Here is a 20,484-nt window from a genome sequence, read left to right on the forward strand (position 1 = left end):
GACACCAAAGCTTTGGGCAGTTTTGGCAACAGTGTTTGTCTCTACCACTTTGGATGTTGGCTTTCTTATTTGTGTGTCCCATTTCCTTTCTTGGCTTGATGATCAGCACCCCCCAAAGCTGAACTGCAGTATCAACAATCAAGTCATCTGGAGTGAGTATAGAACCCACAGCCTTCTGGTCTTCCAGCACTGAAGGCAAGTGTGCTGTCTGTTGAGCCACTGACACTATTTATTTCTGACTTTTCTACATCTCATAAAAGATAAGAGTTCTAGCTTACACTAAGACTTCAAGGACTTCAACCAGCACATTTTAACACCAAGTTACAGGTGGTGAAATTTCATTTGTTTATACCCCTTCTGAGTTATGGGGTCTGAATGGTGTTACTGCACATGACTGCCCATCTGTAAATCGTGTGCATCTGGTAAGCAACTAAAACTTTCCCTTTTTCTGTACAGGTCAGCACCATTTTCATTATGGGATGCTACAGCAACACTCTCTTCTCAACCCTCAAAGTTTTCACTAGAATGTTAGCAGTGGTGGCAGAGGCTTTGGTGGAGTGTTATATGCAAAGTGTAAAGCAAGTGCATCTTTGTGGCTTTCTTGGATGGACCCCCAAGATAAAGCAAGGCTGTTATTTCATTCCCTACTGAAGTCATTTAGGGTCACTGTACATTAGTAGAAGTTGGTGATGATTGCATTGCAGGGGATTACCTTCATCAAGGTGGAGTTGGACTCTGTCTTGTGCCAGTCCTTTCTGCCATGGAGAGGATCTAACAGATCGTTATTTCTGCCTCTTCAGAAAGGGAGCATGCTAAGTGCAGTCATGTATTCTGCTGTGCCTGTTAGAAATGATAAAGGCCACCAGTTTTGCTGTCTTGGTGGCTTTCATCCATCAATGCATGATGTAGTGGATGGTTTGGTGTCTAGACTGCTACAGACTAACCTTGTTGTTGTAAATCTACTCCGTGTCAGAACCATGCCACTGTTCCTTAAAACAGTGGACTAGACCCACCTATCTGAACAAAACAACAAGGGATCTTTTACTGCTGCATTTCTAATGCTTTGATGTCTCTGGTGATCTGGGTATCCAAGTTGGAATTCTTAATTATGTAAGGAAAGTGAAGGGCTGGTAACTGCTGGCTGCATATCAACCTTCCTGGGCAGTGTGTGCTGCTGCTCATCCTTCTGGCTATGAAAGAAGAGTAAAGATGGATACCCTACTGTTGGATTCAGACAACCAATTTTGGGTGCATTATCTAAACAGATATCCTTTGTTGAGGAAGGTGTATTGGGTCTGGTTGTGGACCACTGACCACTACACTGGTTCACCTCCATAGGAAAGTAAGCAATGCCTTAAACTTTCTACATAACAATGGAACACCTTTTGCTGTAGCTGACAGTGAGTCTTGCTGCAAAGTAAGTGGCACTGTCACTTCCATTGCTGCATCTAACAGTGAATACTGCTTTGCAGGTGTTGGTGCCTGGAATGCAGACTTTTGGCAGCAAAGGTGAGTATAGTCATTCTCAAGTTCTGTCTTTTGCAATGAGAGGAGGGAGAGTGATCAGTGGACGATTTTCTATATCTAATACAAGAGAAAGTTCTTGCCCACTTTTACTATTTCTCTTTTGATGTCTTTCCTGTTAGGTAGGTTTGTATAAGTAAGACCAAGTGTCATCACGTTGTTCTGTCATGGTCAAGAGGAAGTTTAGTATTAGGTACTTATGTCCATGGCATCTTTATGGGAACATCTTGTCCTGAGCCCAGTATTCTCTATATGGTCTGTAAGAGAGGGGAGACCTAGCTATACCTCAAGGTCTGGTTGCTCCATTAATCCCACTGAACCGCCTAAGTGTGTGTTATTACAGGTTCTTGAAGCTGCAAGGAAAGCTTCAGCTAAGCAGACAGCTAGCTGAGTGGAACCAGTTCCCTTACTGGATGTAGAAATTCCTCTTCCACCCCATAATGTGAACATGTGGTTTGTTTGGCCTCCATTAAGTACCTGTTTCATCTTGACCTAAATTGTTTAATTGATATAGTGCATATCTCAGTGAGTATTGGTACATCATGACTTGGAACTCTGGCTTAGAACAAGTTTGTTTGAAGGAGGCACTTCAACTCTGACTACCTCAGTTTGTCCTCCTTGTAACTTGAGCATTGTCTTTGACAAGCGTGGTCATCTGCTCCTTGGTATACTCGAAGGTCATTTCTCAGAATACCTTATTCTTGATGGCAGTCCACTCAATTAGATATTGGAGCTAAAAACCCTTATCTGCAAAGATTCCTAGCTGACATTTCCTAAGGGCTTGTCCTCTTGCAGTTAACCCTCATTTCTTCGTGGAAGTGATGACACAAGTTTTTGGTTAACCATTTCATCTATCTTCCATTGCTCTTTCCAAAAGCAGAATGCAGGAGTTAAAGGTGTTCCTTAATAGAATGAATACACACTGCCAGCTTGGGTTTTACTTCAAGAAGAGGATGCATTAGCTTAGAGAAATGGACCAGTCATTTATCTTATACTTCTGGTAAGAGGGATTGGTTGTGGTGTAGGTAACAAGGCAGAATAGAATGACAATTTTGCAGTGTATTGACTTTTAGCAGGAAACCATCCTTTGTCCAGTATGGTCAAGTGTCATTTAGATTGAGGGAGTCAGTTTTTCAAGCACTTGCTTCAAAAACATATCCATTGCAGATAACTGAACTGTTGTGATTTGGTTATCAGTTCACAGCTTTCCCAACCATCATTGTTCGGTTTTTGAATCTACATTCTGAGAGTTGAATTACCTTTAGAGACAGACAGACAGACAGAGAGAGAGAGAGGCATATATATATATATATATAAGATTTTGCCACATGAGCTTTGTTTCTATGGCCTCTTCAGTTCTTTTCTGTTTTGAAGACGATGTTACAGTGCTTAGGATTCTACCCATGTATCACCTAGTGCAGAAAGCTAGTCAGGGAAAGATATTGCAGATATATGATCGTCACCATATTGGTTGAACTTCACTGAGAACCTTCTGCAGTGGGTATGTATTACCCTTCTTCCATCTCCCTGTTGTTGGATGACCTGCCCTGAGTGTCACAAGGCCTTTATAAGTGTTACATGCTTATAATTGTGTATCCTTGTTATTTTGCAGATGTAGCTTACTGAATTTCCATGGAACAGAATTGGGAAGGGTGGCACTTGATGTACCCTTGTGTCCTGGTATGGTGAGGTAACAGCAACAAGAGTATAAGTTCCTCAAGCATAGATTGGGAGATCTTTCATGAGCTGTGCCATGACAAGGCTGTCAGGAAACAGATCTCAGTTGTCATTGACTGCAGAGGACCCTTTCAGAGATCAGCCAATATAATGAGTACATGCATGCTTTTATTGTATGTTTTAGAAATCAAACAGCAGAGGGTACTTAACTGTACCTATTCCCCACCCCCATCCCCATGTGGCTGGATAGGCATCTTGGCTGCATGTGGCAATGGATACATCTGTGAGAATTATAGATTTCTGATTTTGTTTCATCTTTGTTTGTATAGTATAGTTGCATATGCGATTCCTTATATCTGAGATCATGAACTGATGATCCTTGTACTGTGCATATATACATTTAATAGAACAGAGTATTCCATTGTGGGATGTGGGATAAATGCACCTTGGATAAAAAAAGAAAGAGCAATGAATTAATAAAATTGTTTGGGAGTAACTGGGGTGGGAGACACAGCAGTCATCTCATTGGGGAGGGCTCTGCTTCAGAAATCTGCTGACATGATAAGTACTTAGGTAAATGATATTAGGTTTTAAGGACAAAAGTAAATGGAACATATTTTCCATTTGGGGTACTAGTAGGAATTTGTAATCCTTTTCAGCCCCTCTCTCTGCTATTACAGAAATCCTGTGTTCTCTCTTTCACAGTGGTTCCATTTACTCTGCTGTCAAGGCTTATTTGGCAGTTATTTCCAGTTTTCACATTGGAGAAAGTCAATCACCAGTTCCCCCTTGGGATTTTACCATTCTTCTGCAGGCCCCTTTCACACTTGCAGTTACAGTTCATTTGAAATACCTGTCCTCAAAAACTCTATTTTTGGTAGCAGTTACTTCTACATGAAGAGTATCAGAGTTGTATGCGGTTTCCTGTAAAGTTCCTTACTTGGTTTTCCACAAGGATAGATTTACTTTGAGAACAAACATATATCTTCTCCCCAAGGTGGCTTCTGAATCATCCCTCAACCTGTCTGTCAAACTCCCTGTTTTCCACATTTTGCCAATAAAGGAGAGTACATACTACACCTTATGGACATGCATTGTCAACTCAGGTTTTACTTGCACTGCACTAAGAATGTCTGAAAGACTGACCAATTGTCCTTTGCCTTTTCTTCTGCAAAATAGGGTAAAGGAGTGCTCAACATAACTCTTTCTCATTGGCTGTCTGAATGTATTTCCCATATTTACAAATAGAAGAGATTGTTCTTGCCTGAATCTCCTAAAGCTCATTGTGCTAGGTCAGTTGCTGCCTCCACTGTCTTTTTCTACAAAATACCAGTTGATGACATTTCTGCTGCAGCTTTTTGGTCCTTGCCTTCATATCTTATGACAAGTTAGAGTTACAGTGATCTCCCAACATTTATGGTAGCTCGGGGCTCTGTCCCATTTTTTGAGGAATGAATGGATGAGACATTGTATATGTTATGTACTTACTGTAATGATAAATCTGTGTCCTTCAACTTCTGTCCCAACTTCCCCCTTCCAGCTATCATTTTCCTTTATTTCTGGAGTGACCACATTGATTTCTCGATGGCTTGGTCATGTACTCTTCAAGACCATGGTCAGGAATTGTTGCCTTATATGCAATGTGTTTTTCCTGTGGTGATAGTGTATCAGTTGTATTATTGGGTATGGACAAACTTGTTCTGAGGTAGTTTGTTATTTAGAGGGGATTATGGGTAAGGAGAGGAGCCTAAGCCTAAGATTGAAAGTCTGAGAGTAGCTGAAGTCAGATCCTAGTTGGACACAGTAACCCACCCATTGGGGAAAGACAGAAACAAACAACATGAATCTGTCATTAAGGTAAATACATAATTTCCATTTTTTTTCCTTTGGCCAACAGCAGTGTTGTAGGCTCCAAAATTTGGCCACATTATTACTCTCTACCCCCCACCCCTTGGGGGGGGGGTAAAATGTCCAATGCTATGGACAGATTTACGGGTTTTTCTTTGTTACAATAAACCTTAGGTCTGTTAATTGTTAGTTTTACCTGTCCCATTTTCAGTCCTCTCTGTTGGAACATACATTGGCCAAACTTTGAATTCCCTAGTTCTAGTGTCAAGGAGTCCATGACAGTCAAACTCAAATCAAGCTTTGTCAGTTGGATTTCACATTGACCACAATGCCTTTGACTGTGCTGATGCTGTGGCCAGATCAGCAGCTGTTAATGTGTATTTCCCTAGGAAAGAATGATTGAGGCTGTCCTGTTTTCATGTGGAATTTTGCCAAGTTCTGTGGACTGTTACTTTGTGGAATGTCTTTTTGAGAGCTTTCTCAAGAAATTATTGAGCAGAGCAAGATGCTCTCTGCCAAAGAGGACATGTGCAGTCTAGTCTGCCCTATCTATTAAACTATCCTGTGCTCCCATGAAGAGGAGGAGACTTCCTTATAGATAAAGAAAACAAACTTAACATCAGGTCATTCTCTCTTTTCATCATCAGTGAAGTCTTCCAAGAGCGAAATTTCACATGTAACTCCACAGCATTCCTGATTACCAGCCAGAAACGACAGAGAGAGTCTTATTTTTGGGGTTAGATGAATGTACGCCTCCTGGCATATTATAGTCTTAAAATGACAAAATAATTTTATTTGTACTCCTTTTCTGCACATATTACTGTTCTTTGTTCTGCATCCAGAATTTTAACCAGGCCAGTGATTCTAGTGGGGGAATAATTGAAGGAATGGGGTATTTTAGTTTTTCATTGCATGACCCTTTAATTCTACAAAGAGCAGACAGCAGCTGGATGCCCTGCCCACTCTCAGAAGAGACTGTGTGCTGATTTCCCTCTTCTTCACCAGGGGAATCTAATCAGTGCACGTGTACTCAAGAGTGCATGCACTTTCCCCGACCAGGATGAGCTTTTTCATCTTCTCCCGCTTGCACTGTCAAGCAACAAAGCCTCTAATCAAACTCTGGTCACCTAGGCCATAGTCAGGGCTCTGCTCTGTAGCCACTGGAGCAGGTGGCTTTTACATGGTTTACAGTCTTTGAGGATAACTGACAACCTTGAGAATTCTGTTATGCTCCTTTGAACACATCTGTTATGCTGGATGTCATGCTTGGCGTGCTCACCCCTAGTGCTGAAACTGATCATATGAGCCACTCAGTTCTTTGGTTGCCTGAACAGCAAAGCAATATCTGAAACATATTTTCCTTGGTGTTCGGTCTTTATCATTCATGCAATTATTTTCATTTATATAATGGTAGTGAGCATAGGTGTTTTTTTATAATGCCTATTAATGGCATGGCTTCATTCCCTGTTAAATGTATTCTTTTGTTTTTGAATTGTAATCCTCTTGTACTCTCTGCTATTTAGAGGCATTTAGTATCTTGCATTAAGTTGCAAAAGACCTTTTCAGTGTTATAATGTATTATGTTATGTCCTTTTTAAACCAGTAATGTCTGTGAATAACAGAAATTCAGCAAGAGTTGCATATTTTTTCCTTCTTTTACATCAGCTAACCATTAAACCCCCTCCACCATCCCAGTTATCTCTGCCACAAATCCCACCCCATCAGACCCTGGTGTTCCCTTACTGGGATGAATCCTGTGTTGAGTTTGAGAAGGATTACTCTGGGTATGGTGCACACCAACAAATTGGCAAGTTGAACTGGAGGAAAACTGTTATCCAACGGTGGGCGAGTTTTTATTTTGGTCTGATATCTTACTCCAGCATGCTGGCACTATTCATGTAGTCTGGGCAGACAATTAGAAGGCCACTCTGAGTGCATGCTCTGCCCATGGCTGAAGAGCAGCCATGTCTCTCTCTCTCTGTTCCTACTGCCCCCCCAATCTGGAATCCCTTCCTTTGAGTCTCTGGCCTCCACCAGAGTAGACTGAACAATACCCCACACATCCCTCCCCTTCAGAATAGATATTTCCATCCTCTCTTTTGCTTCATCAATTGCCTAAGTCCCAGTTGAACTCTATCCTTGGCTGTAGTCAGGGCTTTATTCCTCCACAGATGGAAGCTTGCATATGTTGGTCCTAGGTGAATGGAAGAGTCAGGTTACTACAGTATTTATAACTAATGTTGTGTTTTTGTTTTGTTTTGTAGGAAATAAAAGACACTATAGATGGACAGAAGATAATAGAGAAGAAAGGCAGCTCAGCAGTAAGTATCTTTATGTCTGTGGCTCTCTTCATTTATTGTACAGCATCAAATCTTCTAAAATGTCATATACTTAAAACATTACTTCAAATTGATTTATAAAATGCAAGTGCTTTTTTTTTAGATATTCAACAGCTTGCGAACATGTGCCATTATGTATGTTCTGCCTGGAAAATAAAATATTCACAACAACATTGTGAAATCAGTTGAACTGAAATTCTAGCATATCAGAGCACATCACACATATCATGGCTTTTCTCAGCAAACTATACCTTGCAAAAATAAATCAAAAATTATATTTGAAGAAATTAAACTGATCATGGGACCCAGTAGTAAGCATCTTCTGATATTTTCTTTTGACTGGTTTCTGTCATCCTGAATCCTGATTGGTTGCTCGCAGTATTTGATGTTGAGCTCTATTCTGGTTGCATAGTTCTAATATGAATCTAATGATCAGATGAAGTTCTGATTTAGGATGAAAACACTGGTATAAGTTTTGTAACATGGACATTTTCATTCCAGAATTAACTGAAGAACAGTGAATTCACAGAGACTGTCTTCCTTCCAGTTAGAAGGTGAGAGCCTCTGGCAGAGTAATAGTCATAGTTTGCGTGTGTGTGTGTGTGTGTGTGTGTGTGTGTGTGTGTGTGTGTGTGTGTGTGTTTATTTTTATGTATATAGATTCATATATGCATACTAAGCTAACAACCACAGGGACCTTTTGAGCCTAGCCATGCAAACCAAATACAAGTTTTGGTGCCCGAAGGTTATTTTAAGGGAGGTATATATAGACTAGGGCTTTAAGCCGCAGTGGTGCAGCGGTTAGCGTTGTCACCTCACAGCAAGCGGTTCTCCCATTTGATTCTCGGCTGGAGCGCCTTCTGTGTGGAGTCTGCATGTACTCCCCATGGTCGAGTGATGTATAAAGACATGCAGGTAGGTGCGTGTGTGAATGGGTGTGCCTTCTTTGAAGGTTGGGTGTCGGGCTGGCAACTCAACAGCGTAAAAATCCACTGCCAATCATTAGCAGACTGGAGTTCTGCTGTGGCAACCCCTAAGTGGGAAAAGCCGAAAGACATTACTTTACTATATAGACTAGGGCTTCGGTGGTCAAGCATTTACAAGCTGCCTCTGTTCATTTGTGACAAAGGCAGCAGACCAGGGGTGAATTTCCTGTTCTCCATTCAGTGGTCTTAAGTTGAATTGGATTAAAAAGTAACTTAGCTTCACATGTATAGGAAGCCTGTTCCAGAGATGGGGTAGTCTCTGAAGCTTATACCTGTCCTTCCAACATGTCCACTTTATATCACAGGCAAGGTGTAGGTCCCTAAATTGGGTAATTCTGATGCTATTCATCTTAATGATACAGAGAAGAGCCATCTGAGTGGAATCTGAGGATACCTTAGGCTAAGTATATATCTCCCCTTAACAGTCTGTAAGAGACAGAGGGGTGTGCTATCTATATGGTAGTTTCCAGAGACTTCTAATATGGCTGCAGATTGATCAACTGCTTACTCTCAGCTCTCCCAGTGTGAAACATGCCCTGCATGCCAGCAAAGAACTTTAGAGAGCTTAAAGGAAAATCAGCTAGAAAAGGTGAAGAGAAAACACTGTCTGGGAAGAATTCTGCAGCTGTTCAGCAAAATGCTGTTTAAGCTCCAACTCTTGTACAAAAGATGGCTTCCAGTAACCTAGAAGAAAAAAATAAATCAAACGTGCTCAAAGTTGATTAAAATAAATGAAACACTGAAGGAATATATCAACTGAAATAACAAAAGGCTGGAAAAAAATGAAAGAAGCTTTGAATAGCTATTCAGATGAACTGATAAAACTAAACATCAAAGGTAGAAATGAATAAAAGGCTGGCTGAGTATGAAACTGCTCAAGAAGAGAGGTTTCAAAAATGGTAGAGTTAGAGGACAGAGTATGCAGAGAAAACCTGAGATTTTCTGTTGTACCAGAGAAACTGGAAGGAATAGATTGTATTAATTTTATAAAAGTACAATAAGCAACTGGACTGGTATTCCACAGCATGATTTGTTAATTGAGAGGGCACATCATGTGTATGCTCCAGATCTGGCCATGAGAAAGCAGCCAAGACCGGTATTAGTAAAGGTGCAATCATACCAGTAGAAAGACTTGATACTGACAAAACTGTGGCAGAAGGGCAAAGTGTTAAAGATTGGAGACAGAGCAGTGGTGCACAATCTTTTTGTGGGGAGGGCCACTACACGAATTCTTAATGCATCTGCGGGCCACCTCAAAACATAGTAAGTTCATAACGAGTTAACAATAGGTACAGGTGACTGGTATTTTCACTTTAGACAGCAGTTATGAAATTGCCTGTTTTCTACATCAGCTTTGCATTTAACTTTATTCTAGGTTGCAGCCATGAGTTATTACAAACTCTTGCAGAAAGTTACTACTGTTTACAGACAGGGAAGTAAATATTGTGGGAAGAAATATCCAGGGAATTGTTATGGCTAGGCTTGTATAGGCCCTAGGGCCAATAGCCTAGTACCAGCCTATGAACCTGTAAGTTATAAACAACAAAGAGTAGTTACTTCCATGGCTAAAATTAGAGGTGTACACACCTGCTGTCAATTAGGTAAGTAAGCACATGCTGGAAAGTTTGTGTGACTGGAGTAAGGTGCAACATTTTTTTCACTTTTTTTAAAACCTTTTTGGTTGCTGTCTGTGGGCCGGATGGCATTGTGACTTGGGCCGGATTTGGCCCATGGGCTGAATGCTGTGCACCACTGCAGTAGAGTGTTTGTGGAAAATGACTGTTTACTGTACACCAGGTAGAAGAGGAACATATGTATATCAGCAATCAGGGAATCAAGAGGTAGGTGTGAGATTCAAGCTGCTGTAGTCAGCTGTCTTCAGAATGTTTTTCCTAGAGGATCAAAGTAATTTGTTACGCAGAACATTCTAAAGAGGAAATAAAAAAAAGTCTATCCAACAAAAAATGTTAGACATCAGACAGAGGTAGACTGCTTCTCATTCTTTTGGTAATAAAGCTCCTGGAGAGACTATGCCAGTAAAACCTTTTCTAATGTTTGAAAGGAAAATGCTTGATAGACAGAAAAAAGCACAGGAGTTTACTAGAAGAAATGGAAGTTCCTTGGATTTGAACCAGATGATGAATAAACGTGAGATTATAATCACGTGTGAAATATGACCTTTCAAAAAATGGCTGAGAAGGATTGAACTTTTGTTGACTTTATTAAACTTGTGGAGGGACTGAAAAGCATATACCCCACTTCATGTCATTATTGTTTGGAAGGACAGTAAAAGAGAGGAAAAGTATTTGTATAAAACGTTTCAGAATGTAAATAACATGTTATTTAGTAAAAACACCTGAATCTCTTAAACACACTGCAAAGGATGTACCAAGGCTGCTCTGCAATTCCAACTCTTTATTTACAAAACTTCACAAACATTTTCACTAAATGAGGTACCTTGGCGTATATGTGTTTAAGCCATGTATCTATAACCTTGCCTATATTAAAGGTTTTAGAAGAACTGCCCGAAACTATCGACCAAAAGGGTGGGTCTACAATAATTTTTATGTATTTTTGGTATTCCTATGATGGTTGCCAAAACCGGATGTTCATCTTTCATGTACTTATACAGCTCGTCACTAATTTGACTATCTAAAAGAAATTCTTCCAGATACATGTCAATTATTTTATGTCCTATATTGATTTCATTTACAGAAACCATTTCGTAGTTTCCTGATTCGTGTAATATTTTATACATTTTGGATATGTAATCTATTCTTTCAAACAAAATAACACCCCCTCCCTTATCCAGCTTCATTATTCATATACTGGGATGCTTGACGTATGATTCCAGTACTTTGCCTTCATCTTCTGTCAAATTACTACTTGGGTCACCTTCTGGTCTATTCTTTTTCAACTTATATTTTCCCTAGTAACTACTTTCTCATACATAACAGTGTTAGGATGAGAGGGAGGTATAAATGCATTCTTTTTCTTTAATTCTTTCTCTATTTTCTCTATTATCAGTTCTATTATAAAACATTAAGGCCAAATTAATTTTCCTAAGGAAGAGCTTTAATTGTGTTATACAGTTTACAACTCTAAATGGGGGTTTAGGAATAAATTTCATGCCTTTTCAAAATAAACTGAAATGATGTTCGTTAATTTCCATACTTGTGTAATTGTAAGTAAATCTTAAAATTATCTAGGCAATAAGTTATACCATCCTTGGAGTTGATAATGAGGCATTTATCTGGGGTATGTTTGGAAGCTACCGATTGGTGTGTGCCCCCCATCCTGTTTTTTGTTCCATCTCTGTCTCCAGGGTGGTATATTGCACTTCCATCTGTGTTTCTGGTCCTTCCCCATACCCTGTTCGCATCCCCGATCCCTGGGAAAATGTGAATAGTTAATATTGTTATGTCCTTGAATATTATCGCGTCCATTTACATCGTACCTTTCTGTCCTTTCAATTTCTTTATTTTCTCTAACCATTCTTTCCTTCCAGGGGTATGCTCCTTTACTATTGTACTGCCCCATTTCTCTCCTAAATTTCCTACATTTCTTTGAAAATGCCTTTTCAGCCTTACTATCGGCAACATTAAATTGTTTGAAGTATAATTTCTACCTTTGTTTAAATATCAGGTCATTAATTATACAATTGTTTAACCTTTCTACTTCATCCATCAAAATACAAATTCTCTCATCATTCTTTTTTTATAAGAAGTTTCATATACATACTCCCAAATTCATTAAATAATTCAGTGAACTCATTCCGTACTTCATCATTCAAAACAATGCCCATAGGGGCCTTAAAAAATCTTAAACCCATAGGCACAATGTTACAAGTTAAACATTTGTTAAAATATGCATTATCAATTTGTAGCCCTTTAACAATAGTCAACTTTTTATCAAACAAGTAAAGTCCCATTAGTTGATACATAGTTTGCGTCAGCCCCTCTTCTCGGTTGACCATCAAATTGTGTAGTAAAGTTGTACCCTTTATCTTTTTTAAAAAAATTTTCCAAGTTTTTAATATATTCTTGTCCTTCAACTTTGACGTTGATATTGGTCTTGGTACCAAGATCTGAACTATGTCTTACAGTACCTTTATTGACCGTGTTAGTATTGTGCGCTGCTGCTGCATATGTTTTCCCGACCATGTTCTTTTTTGGTTTGGTGCCTATCTGCCGATATTCCTCCTCGAAATTAGAAAAAGAAAAGTCAAAAGTAAAATCCTTATCAAGCATCCGAATCGTCCTACTGGTCTCAGAATTGCATGTCTTATCCGCCAAGTCGTTGGTGGCAAGAAGATCTCTACCATCTCCCTGTCTGTTGGGTATATCAACTTCAGATATACTCACTGCTGACGTATTCTGTGTGATGCCAGATGAACCAGTTTATAGTGCATTAAGGCCAGGTTGAGAGAATAGCTTGATAAGTCGCGTAATCTCTCCCTTGAGAGTGGAAACCTCAGAAATTCTTCCCTTTCGATCGGGGTGGAAGCAGGTAGTCCCACTGATGCATCCATCCACAATCCACAAAATAAAAAAATAAAAAAGCGTGTGCACAACTGTAACAACACCTGAATCTCTCAAACATGCTGCAAAGGATGTATGTACCAAGGCTGCTCTGCAATTCCAACACTTTATTACAAAACTTCACAAACATTTTCACTAAATGAGGTACCTTGGCGTATATGTGTTTAAGCCATGTGTCTATAACCTTGCCTATATTAAAGGTTTTAGAAGCACTGCCCAAAACTATTGGCCAAAAGGGTGGGTCTACAATACTTTTATGTATTTTTGGTATTCCTATGATAATTGCCAAAATCGGATGTTCAACTTTCATGTACTTACACAACTCATCACTAATTCGACTATCTAAAAGAAATTCTTCCAGATACATGTCAGTTCTTCTATGTCCTATATTGATTTCATTTACAGAAACCATTTTGTAGTTTCCTGATTCATGTAATATTTTATACATTTTGGATATGTAATCTGTTTTATCAAACAAAAAAAACAAAAACCTAACACTGTTACGTATGAGAAAGTAGTTACTAGGGAAATATATAAGTTGAAAAAGAATAGACTAGAAGGTGGCCCAAGTAGTAATTTGACAGAAGATGAAGGCAACGTACTGGAATCATACATCAAGGATCCCAGTATATGAATAATGAAGCTGGATAAGGGAGGGGGTGTTATTTTGTTTGATAGGTGATATTATTTTATTTTGAGCCTGATGAAACCGGAAAAGGACATCTCAGTGCTGTGGAACATTTTCAGATAATTTCATTTTGGGGAAATAAAATTAATAAGGATAAAACAGCCTGTAGCTGTAAACAGTGTACCCGCATATGAATTGGTTCAGCAATACCCATATTTATAAGGACAAAACTGAGACACTGGAAGCTATTGTTTATGAATATAGATAGCAAGATACAAGCAGTGAAAATATTTAGTCACTTTAGTTTTTTTGTACAGGTCAGGCATATTTTTATCAGTCAGAGGAGCAGTTGTGGACAGGAGTTAGAGTATGAAATATTTTATCTGAGAGAAGTAGCCAAGAATCAAGCCGAATAAGTTTATCCTTCCAATAGAAAAAGGTACTTTAGGATTACATGATGTGAATGGATATTAAATTTTTAGAGCTACACAATTACGATTCGCATATAAACACACATATATACATATATATATATATATATATATATATATATATATATATATATATATGTATGTATGTATATACATGCACACACAGATGTGTGTGTGTGTATATATATATATATATATGTATGCATGTATATACATGCACACACAGATACACGCACAAAAACACAAGCAGAAAGATCTAATTCAAAGTAGAAAGGGATGAAGAAGAAGCAGGGGGGAAATTCAAGAAATTATCTTGAAGGAGAATAACGTCGGCCATACAGAATAATTGCATTCATATGGTAGCAGAAAGTATTCTAAGAACTAAGCAGACACAAGAATGGAAAAAGGTATTTTTGCCGATAAGGGTGACTGCAATTAGGGGTATAGAGAATAGACAAGCGGGGGTTGGAATTTACTGGAGAAAATGCGAAGGAACCAAAGTATTAGGAGTAAATAACTAGACAGTGAAAATAATAGAATGGGAAGAAGACATTTTGACTGCAGGCTAGAGATTCCCTTCCCTGTCAAGTAATGGTATCAGAGTATAGGCATAGAGAAGGGGATAGGGGAGTCTTAAGTGAAAAACCTTCTTTGACAGAGTTTTTAATTGAATATAGAACAGAAGCTTCTGTTAAAAGAGAATAGTTAGAAGGGCGTATAAAATATTGCACAATATTGGGGGTTAGAAATTGGGTGGGGATTAGCATAATGGTTAAGGTATTTACCTCACAGACAAAGGGTACAGGCTTTGATTCTCACTTAGGGAAATTGGCCAGGCTTAAAATGGTCCACAAGGGCAGCTAGACTAGTACTTTTACCTATGCACCTATGAACTATAGAAATCAATCTGAGTAGGTTAGAAAAAATTGGGAAGAGACTGGATAAACAGTTCACAGTAAAGCAATGGTAGGACATGTGTATGTCTCCTAAATATGCAGCATAGTCTAGAAAGTTTTGAATTTTTGCTTGGAAGTGTGTGCATCTGTATTTTTATACCCCAAGCAGACTCCAGAGAATTTTTCCTCAGGTAGATGGCAAATATTGGAGGTGTGATGGGAAAGAAAGAGGTAACTGAAGACATATGTTTTGGGAGTGTAATGAGCTGGCAGACTTTAAAAATTCCCTACAGAGTACTCTGTCAGAAATATTGGTTGAGCAAATGTGTGTAACTAAGGAAATGATTTTTTGAGATAGGATACAGGATCTGAATTTGCTAGACATAGAAAGGCCTTGTTAGGTTTAATTCTGGTGGCTGCCAAAAAGCAATTATTAGAAAATGGAAATCAAAGTCTAAACCAACCGTATTTAAAGTATCGAATATTGTAACAGACAAAAAAAGAGCTGGAAGGTGGAATCTTTAGAAAAAGGCAGGAGTAAATTACATTGAAAAGCATGGAAATTGTGGGGAACATAGGTTCATAGGTGAATTTCCTGTTCCCCATCCAGTTGTCTAAGTTGCAGTTGAATTGGATTAGGGAAGAACTCTGCGTCACATGGATGGAGAACCTGTTCCATAGATGGAGTAGTCTCTGAGATACATACCTGTCTCTCCAGCAGGTCCTGTTTATATCACAGGCAGGGTTTAAGTTTTTTGAATGGGTAATTCTGGTGGTGCTTGTTTTGTGGATATGCAGGAGGTCCATCAGAGTGGGGTCTGACAATGCCCTGTATGCCAGGCATAGATCTCCCCTCAAAAGCCTGTAGGAGACAATACAAGGATAGGGACTTGAGGCGGTCTGCATAGGACATTTTACTTACACCCAGTATTCTTTTAGTGAGGAACCCCTGTGGATGTTCCAATTGTTGGTTGTGTCTGGTTAGTTACATACCAAGGGTGGCATTGCACTCCGTGATAGGTCTGATGAATGATGAATACAGTGGAACAATTACTTCTTTGGACTTGGATGCCATACCTTTGTTTATAAGATGCGCAACATAGAAGGATTTCCTCACTACTGTAGATACATGATGGTGAAAGGCTAGATTACCATCTGTGTGTGTGTCCCAATGTCCCTGACTACTGGCTCAACTCTAAGGGGTGTATTGTCAATATAGTTATCAGGGGTGGATGACTTCTGAAAGGATATTATTATGCATTTCATGGCATTTAGTTTTAGTCCATGGCTCTGACACCAGTTGTTTGGCTATGTCAGCCCCTCCTGGAGAACATTTGTGTCAGTGTGGGATTTAGTGGCAGCTCCAGTATGGTTGGTGTATTGACTATCTGGTCCAGGGAGTATGTATTTACAAAGTCCATGAATCTCTGTGTCTGTACGTTTGGTGTTGTATAGGATTCCCAGTTAATAGTGAGGTAATTAAAGTCACCGATGAATGTGGTATTGGGTTGGATGGTTAGTGTTTGTAATAAGTTTAAGTACATGGTATGGGTTTCCTGGGTCATGGAGGGTATCCTATAGCATGCAAGAAAATGGTATTGGATTTTGCCTATGGTGATTTGAACATGGAGTAGCTCAAGTGAATTGTCCTGTTTGACCAGCCTTGAAGTGTATTTATTTTTGATGTAAATAGAAACACCTCCACCTTTAGTCCCTGCCTGTGAAGTAGCTGGTCTTAATGTGTGGAAGGCATTATAACCTTGCACTGTTGGTGTGCTGTACGCAGCTTTAAACCATGTCTCAGTGACTGCACAGATGTCAGCATTCTCAAGGGTGAAGAGAGTTACTAGGAAGTGGAGTTTTTTTGTTTAGACTCCTAGCATTGAGCAGTAATACCTTTAGATTTTCTTGGTTTTGATTTGCTATGTTGGAAGTACTTTCAGTTTGACATTGGCTAAAAAAGGCACTATGGGGGAAGACAGTGTCTTAGCTAATATTTGAAACCCTAGAGGGGAGAAGTGCACACCATCCATGGCAAAGCAGCATGGTCTGTTGACCATCTCCTTCCATGCTGACAAATATAGCACTCCCTTAGAATGACACCAGAAACTAAGCCATTAAAGTCAATCATCTTTTGTTCGTTTTGTGGCATCATCCTTGGAGGAGGTAAAATGCTGCTCAGTGCTAGGCTCATACCAGCCTGAGACATATTTCGAGAGCTCCATGATGTCTCTCTTCATATGTCTAGGGAGGTACATTTCAGGTCATTTACTCCATCATAGACTATGACTGAGTCATATTGGTACTTGTGGTCCAGTGACTTGAGTGCATGCATAATATGGTGGATTATAACCCCTGATAAGCAACTGACTTTGACTTTCTCCGTATTCAGCTTGGTGAGAGGGACATCATTGTGTGTCACGATGGAGTCTCTAGTAACTAGAATGTTGGACTGTGTGGTGCTTGCCTCGTGGGCTTAGAGGTAGAGGCTCCATGAGATGTAGCTCTGTGTTGATGTGGGTGTTGTTTTCAAAGAGCACATTTGGGGCTGCTGAGGCTATTTGTTATGTGTACTTCATCTAGGAGGTCTTTGTGGTTTAGGAAGGTTACATTTAAGTGCCACAGCATATGTGGTTCAATATGTCTGCTTTAAATTGTGTGTGATGGGCGCAGTGTGAGTTCTGCTGATAGGAGTACTTTTATGTGAGAACTTTGCCTCCAGTGACATTCTGTGAATACATCTATGACATACCATATCAAGTTTGTTTGAGAATTAACTGGTTGGCAGGAAACATGAGGCAATTTCTACATTGCCTCCAGCATGCCCATATCCATCAAGCTAGTAACGGAGACAGTGAGAAAGTTCATATCCATGGCAACAGACCATTTTTTATTGATTAGACAGTTGGAGTGTGAATATTAATCCATGTTAGGAGTGTCCAGTTTGCTACTATGGGGACAGTGCTTGTCACTGCAAACTCGTCCTATATGCAACTAGGTTTTTCGTGAAATTTCACTCGTGCTTACCTATGTACATGTGAGGTGCATAGGTAAGCACCTTATAGGAACAGTACATGTAGAATAATGTTTTGGTGGAAGAATGAGCTTTAGGGAAGGCAGGAACTGAGCAATTTAATGTTAGATTGATGATAATTATACAAAAGACTATTTGTAAGATATAATGCTTGTGACTCGGAACATATTAATATGGTTTGTTTTCTTTTATATAAAAGTATGTTTGCTTATGTCTTAAGTGATTCATTAAAGGTGCTAAAAATATGGTAGTTTCCAGGGGTACAAGACTTCCAAAAGAATATTATTGTGTATTTCATGACACTGAGTTTGACCATGGCTCTGGTACCAGCTATATGCCTGTGTCACCTCTTCTTGTATGATAAGTGTCTTGGAGGAATTCTGTGACTGCACCTAGTTTGCAATCATCTGCAAACTTGGTGAGCCAATGGTCCTTGTAGATGGCCTTTACTTCCCGTAAATAGATGCCAAAAGAGTGGATGCAACAAAGAACCCTGAGGGACTCCACTGGTCATCAGCCTCTTTGCTGAGCTTGACTCCTCTATCCTAATTTTTTTGGTCTTGTCTGGGAGTCAGCTCTTTATCCAGTGTATGACACAGGGAATTATACCTAAATTTGTGAATTCGTCTATGATGCCTGAGTGAAGTATTTTATCAAATGTATTGGCCAGGTTGAAATAGGCAGTATGCACCATTTCACCATCATCCATTGCTTTGGTGACATTCTTAAAGAAGTCCACCAGGTTATGTACACATGACCTACCTACAACAGAACCAAACTGGATTGGATCCAGTGTCTGAAAGTTTCCTGTTTCATTGTTAATCATTTCCATGATAATTCCTTCCATGGCTTTGCATCTAAGACTAGTGAGAATTATCGGCCTGTCCATAAATAGCCCACTCTTGTGCATCAGGATGACATTTGCAGTTCTCTATTTTCATCATATAAAGCCTGTCTGGAGGCTATGGTTAAACAGTGATTCTAGTATTCTTGCTGTTTGAGAGGCCTCCTGGGATATTATCAGGGTCCATTGATGTAGTACTATTGGTTCTGGAGAGTGCATTCAGGACCTGTTCCCTAGGGATAGTCAGTGGAGTCATGTTTGCCAGTATTTCCAGAGGGATGCCTCCAAAGAAAAGTAGGGTAAAACTGGAGATGAATTTGTTGGCCAGTGGATTTTCTGTATCTTCCAGCTCAGTGTAGTTGGCTCCATTAAAAACTAGTTATGCTCACTGTTGTGTACTGACTTTGAGGTTGCAGCATAGTTAAAGAAGGCCTTATGATTGCCCTTGTCATGGAAGGCTATTTTTGCCTCTAACTTCACTTTGGTACACATGATTAGCCAACCGAGTTACTTGTTTAGATAGACAAGGGAGTTTTTATCTTGGTGTGTGGTATGTTTCCTAATTTTTACCATGATTTTTTTCCTTTTGTTATACAACCTATTGATGTTGGAATTCCACCAAGGCTGCTTGCTTTTTGAGTTTGTTTTGTGCTTTTTCCTGGTGGATACAGGTGTCACTACACAGCTGTTAACATGATTGTACAGGGTTTCTGTGAACAGATCCCCATAAGTAGCAGTGCTTTATGGATTTGAGGGGAATGAAATGTAGTCATATTATCACTTAATAGTAGGAAGTTTGCCTTAAATTAATTCTAAAAGTTCCAGGGTTAGCTGGGTCCAGGCTTTTATTTTTGTCTAAAGTAGACAGTTTTATGGTTCATCCTTACCAGGCAGGCCATTCCACTAGGGGTGGGGATGCAGTCTCTTCTCCCATGTTAGGAACAGGTCCAGTATGTTTTCACTCCTAGTATGGAATGTCTGGCCCAGGATGTATTTCATTTTATGCTGAACCAATTAGTGTGGCTACATAGTTTACATCTGTTGCCTTTGTTTTATCTTCATTCATTTTGTATCCCAAAAAGACTTGAAACTGTCTCAGAAGGTTCTACAACACTGACATGTTCTTTTCTGGTTTTATCAGGTACAAAATAATATCATCTGCAAATAAAACCAACTTTTCTTGATTACCATACCAATTATATATTCGAATTTGAGTCCCTTATTTTCTTTGCCAATGGTTGTAATTATAACACAAATAAAGGGTAAAGAAGACACCCATGCCTTGTTCCTCTGTTCAAACTGAACTTATCAGTGGAACTCCCCCGCTCTTAATTTTTGCCCTCGATCCCTCGTATACCCTAGTAATTAACCATATTATTTTGTTGGTGAATGCAAATGCTTCCATTGCCCTACTCATAAAATCCCAGCTTACTCTGTTGAATGCTTTCTCTGCAAGACCCGCCAATAACAGTGGCATTTTCTTATATTCTGTTTCCCTCTGGATCATCTTTGTTCGATTAATGTTGTCATATGTTTGCCTACCTCCACAAAACCACATGATCCATATCTATAAATTTTACATCACATTTGCCATTCTTTTAACCATTGTAAACATAAACACTTTATAATTATGGTTTAGAATCAAAATGACATGCATGAACCTGGATCTGATGGTCTTTACATCTTTAGTTATTACAAACACCACAGTTTTTTTTCAGGATGTTGGAGCTTTTCCT

At 39.3% G+C, this 20,484-nt stretch overlaps 1 protein-coding gene across 3 annotated transcripts in view; it reads left to right on the forward strand.

The window, feature by feature from the left end:
* GRIPAP1 (GRIP1 associated protein 1) overlaps positions 1-20,484 on the forward strand; it is a 2,851,684-nt gene that overhangs the window by 1,758,651 nt on the left and 1,072,549 nt on the right. For all 3 annotated transcript variants that reach the window (XM_044080007.1, XM_044080009.1, XM_044080008.1), the window contains one exon: positions 7,314-7,370. In XM_044080007.1, the coding sequence (XP_043935942.1) occupies positions 7,314-7,370 (57 nt within the window). The remainder of the gene's footprint in view (positions 1-7,313; positions 7,371-20,484) is intronic.

Source organism: Protopterus annectens, chromosome 8.part0 (genome assembly GCF_019279795.1).
Source record: "Protopterus annectens isolate FY-2018-M chromosome 8.part0, PAN1.0, whole genome shotgun sequence".
Lineage (NCBI taxonomy): Eukaryota > Metazoa > Chordata > Ceratodontiformes > Protopteridae > Protopterus > Protopterus annectens.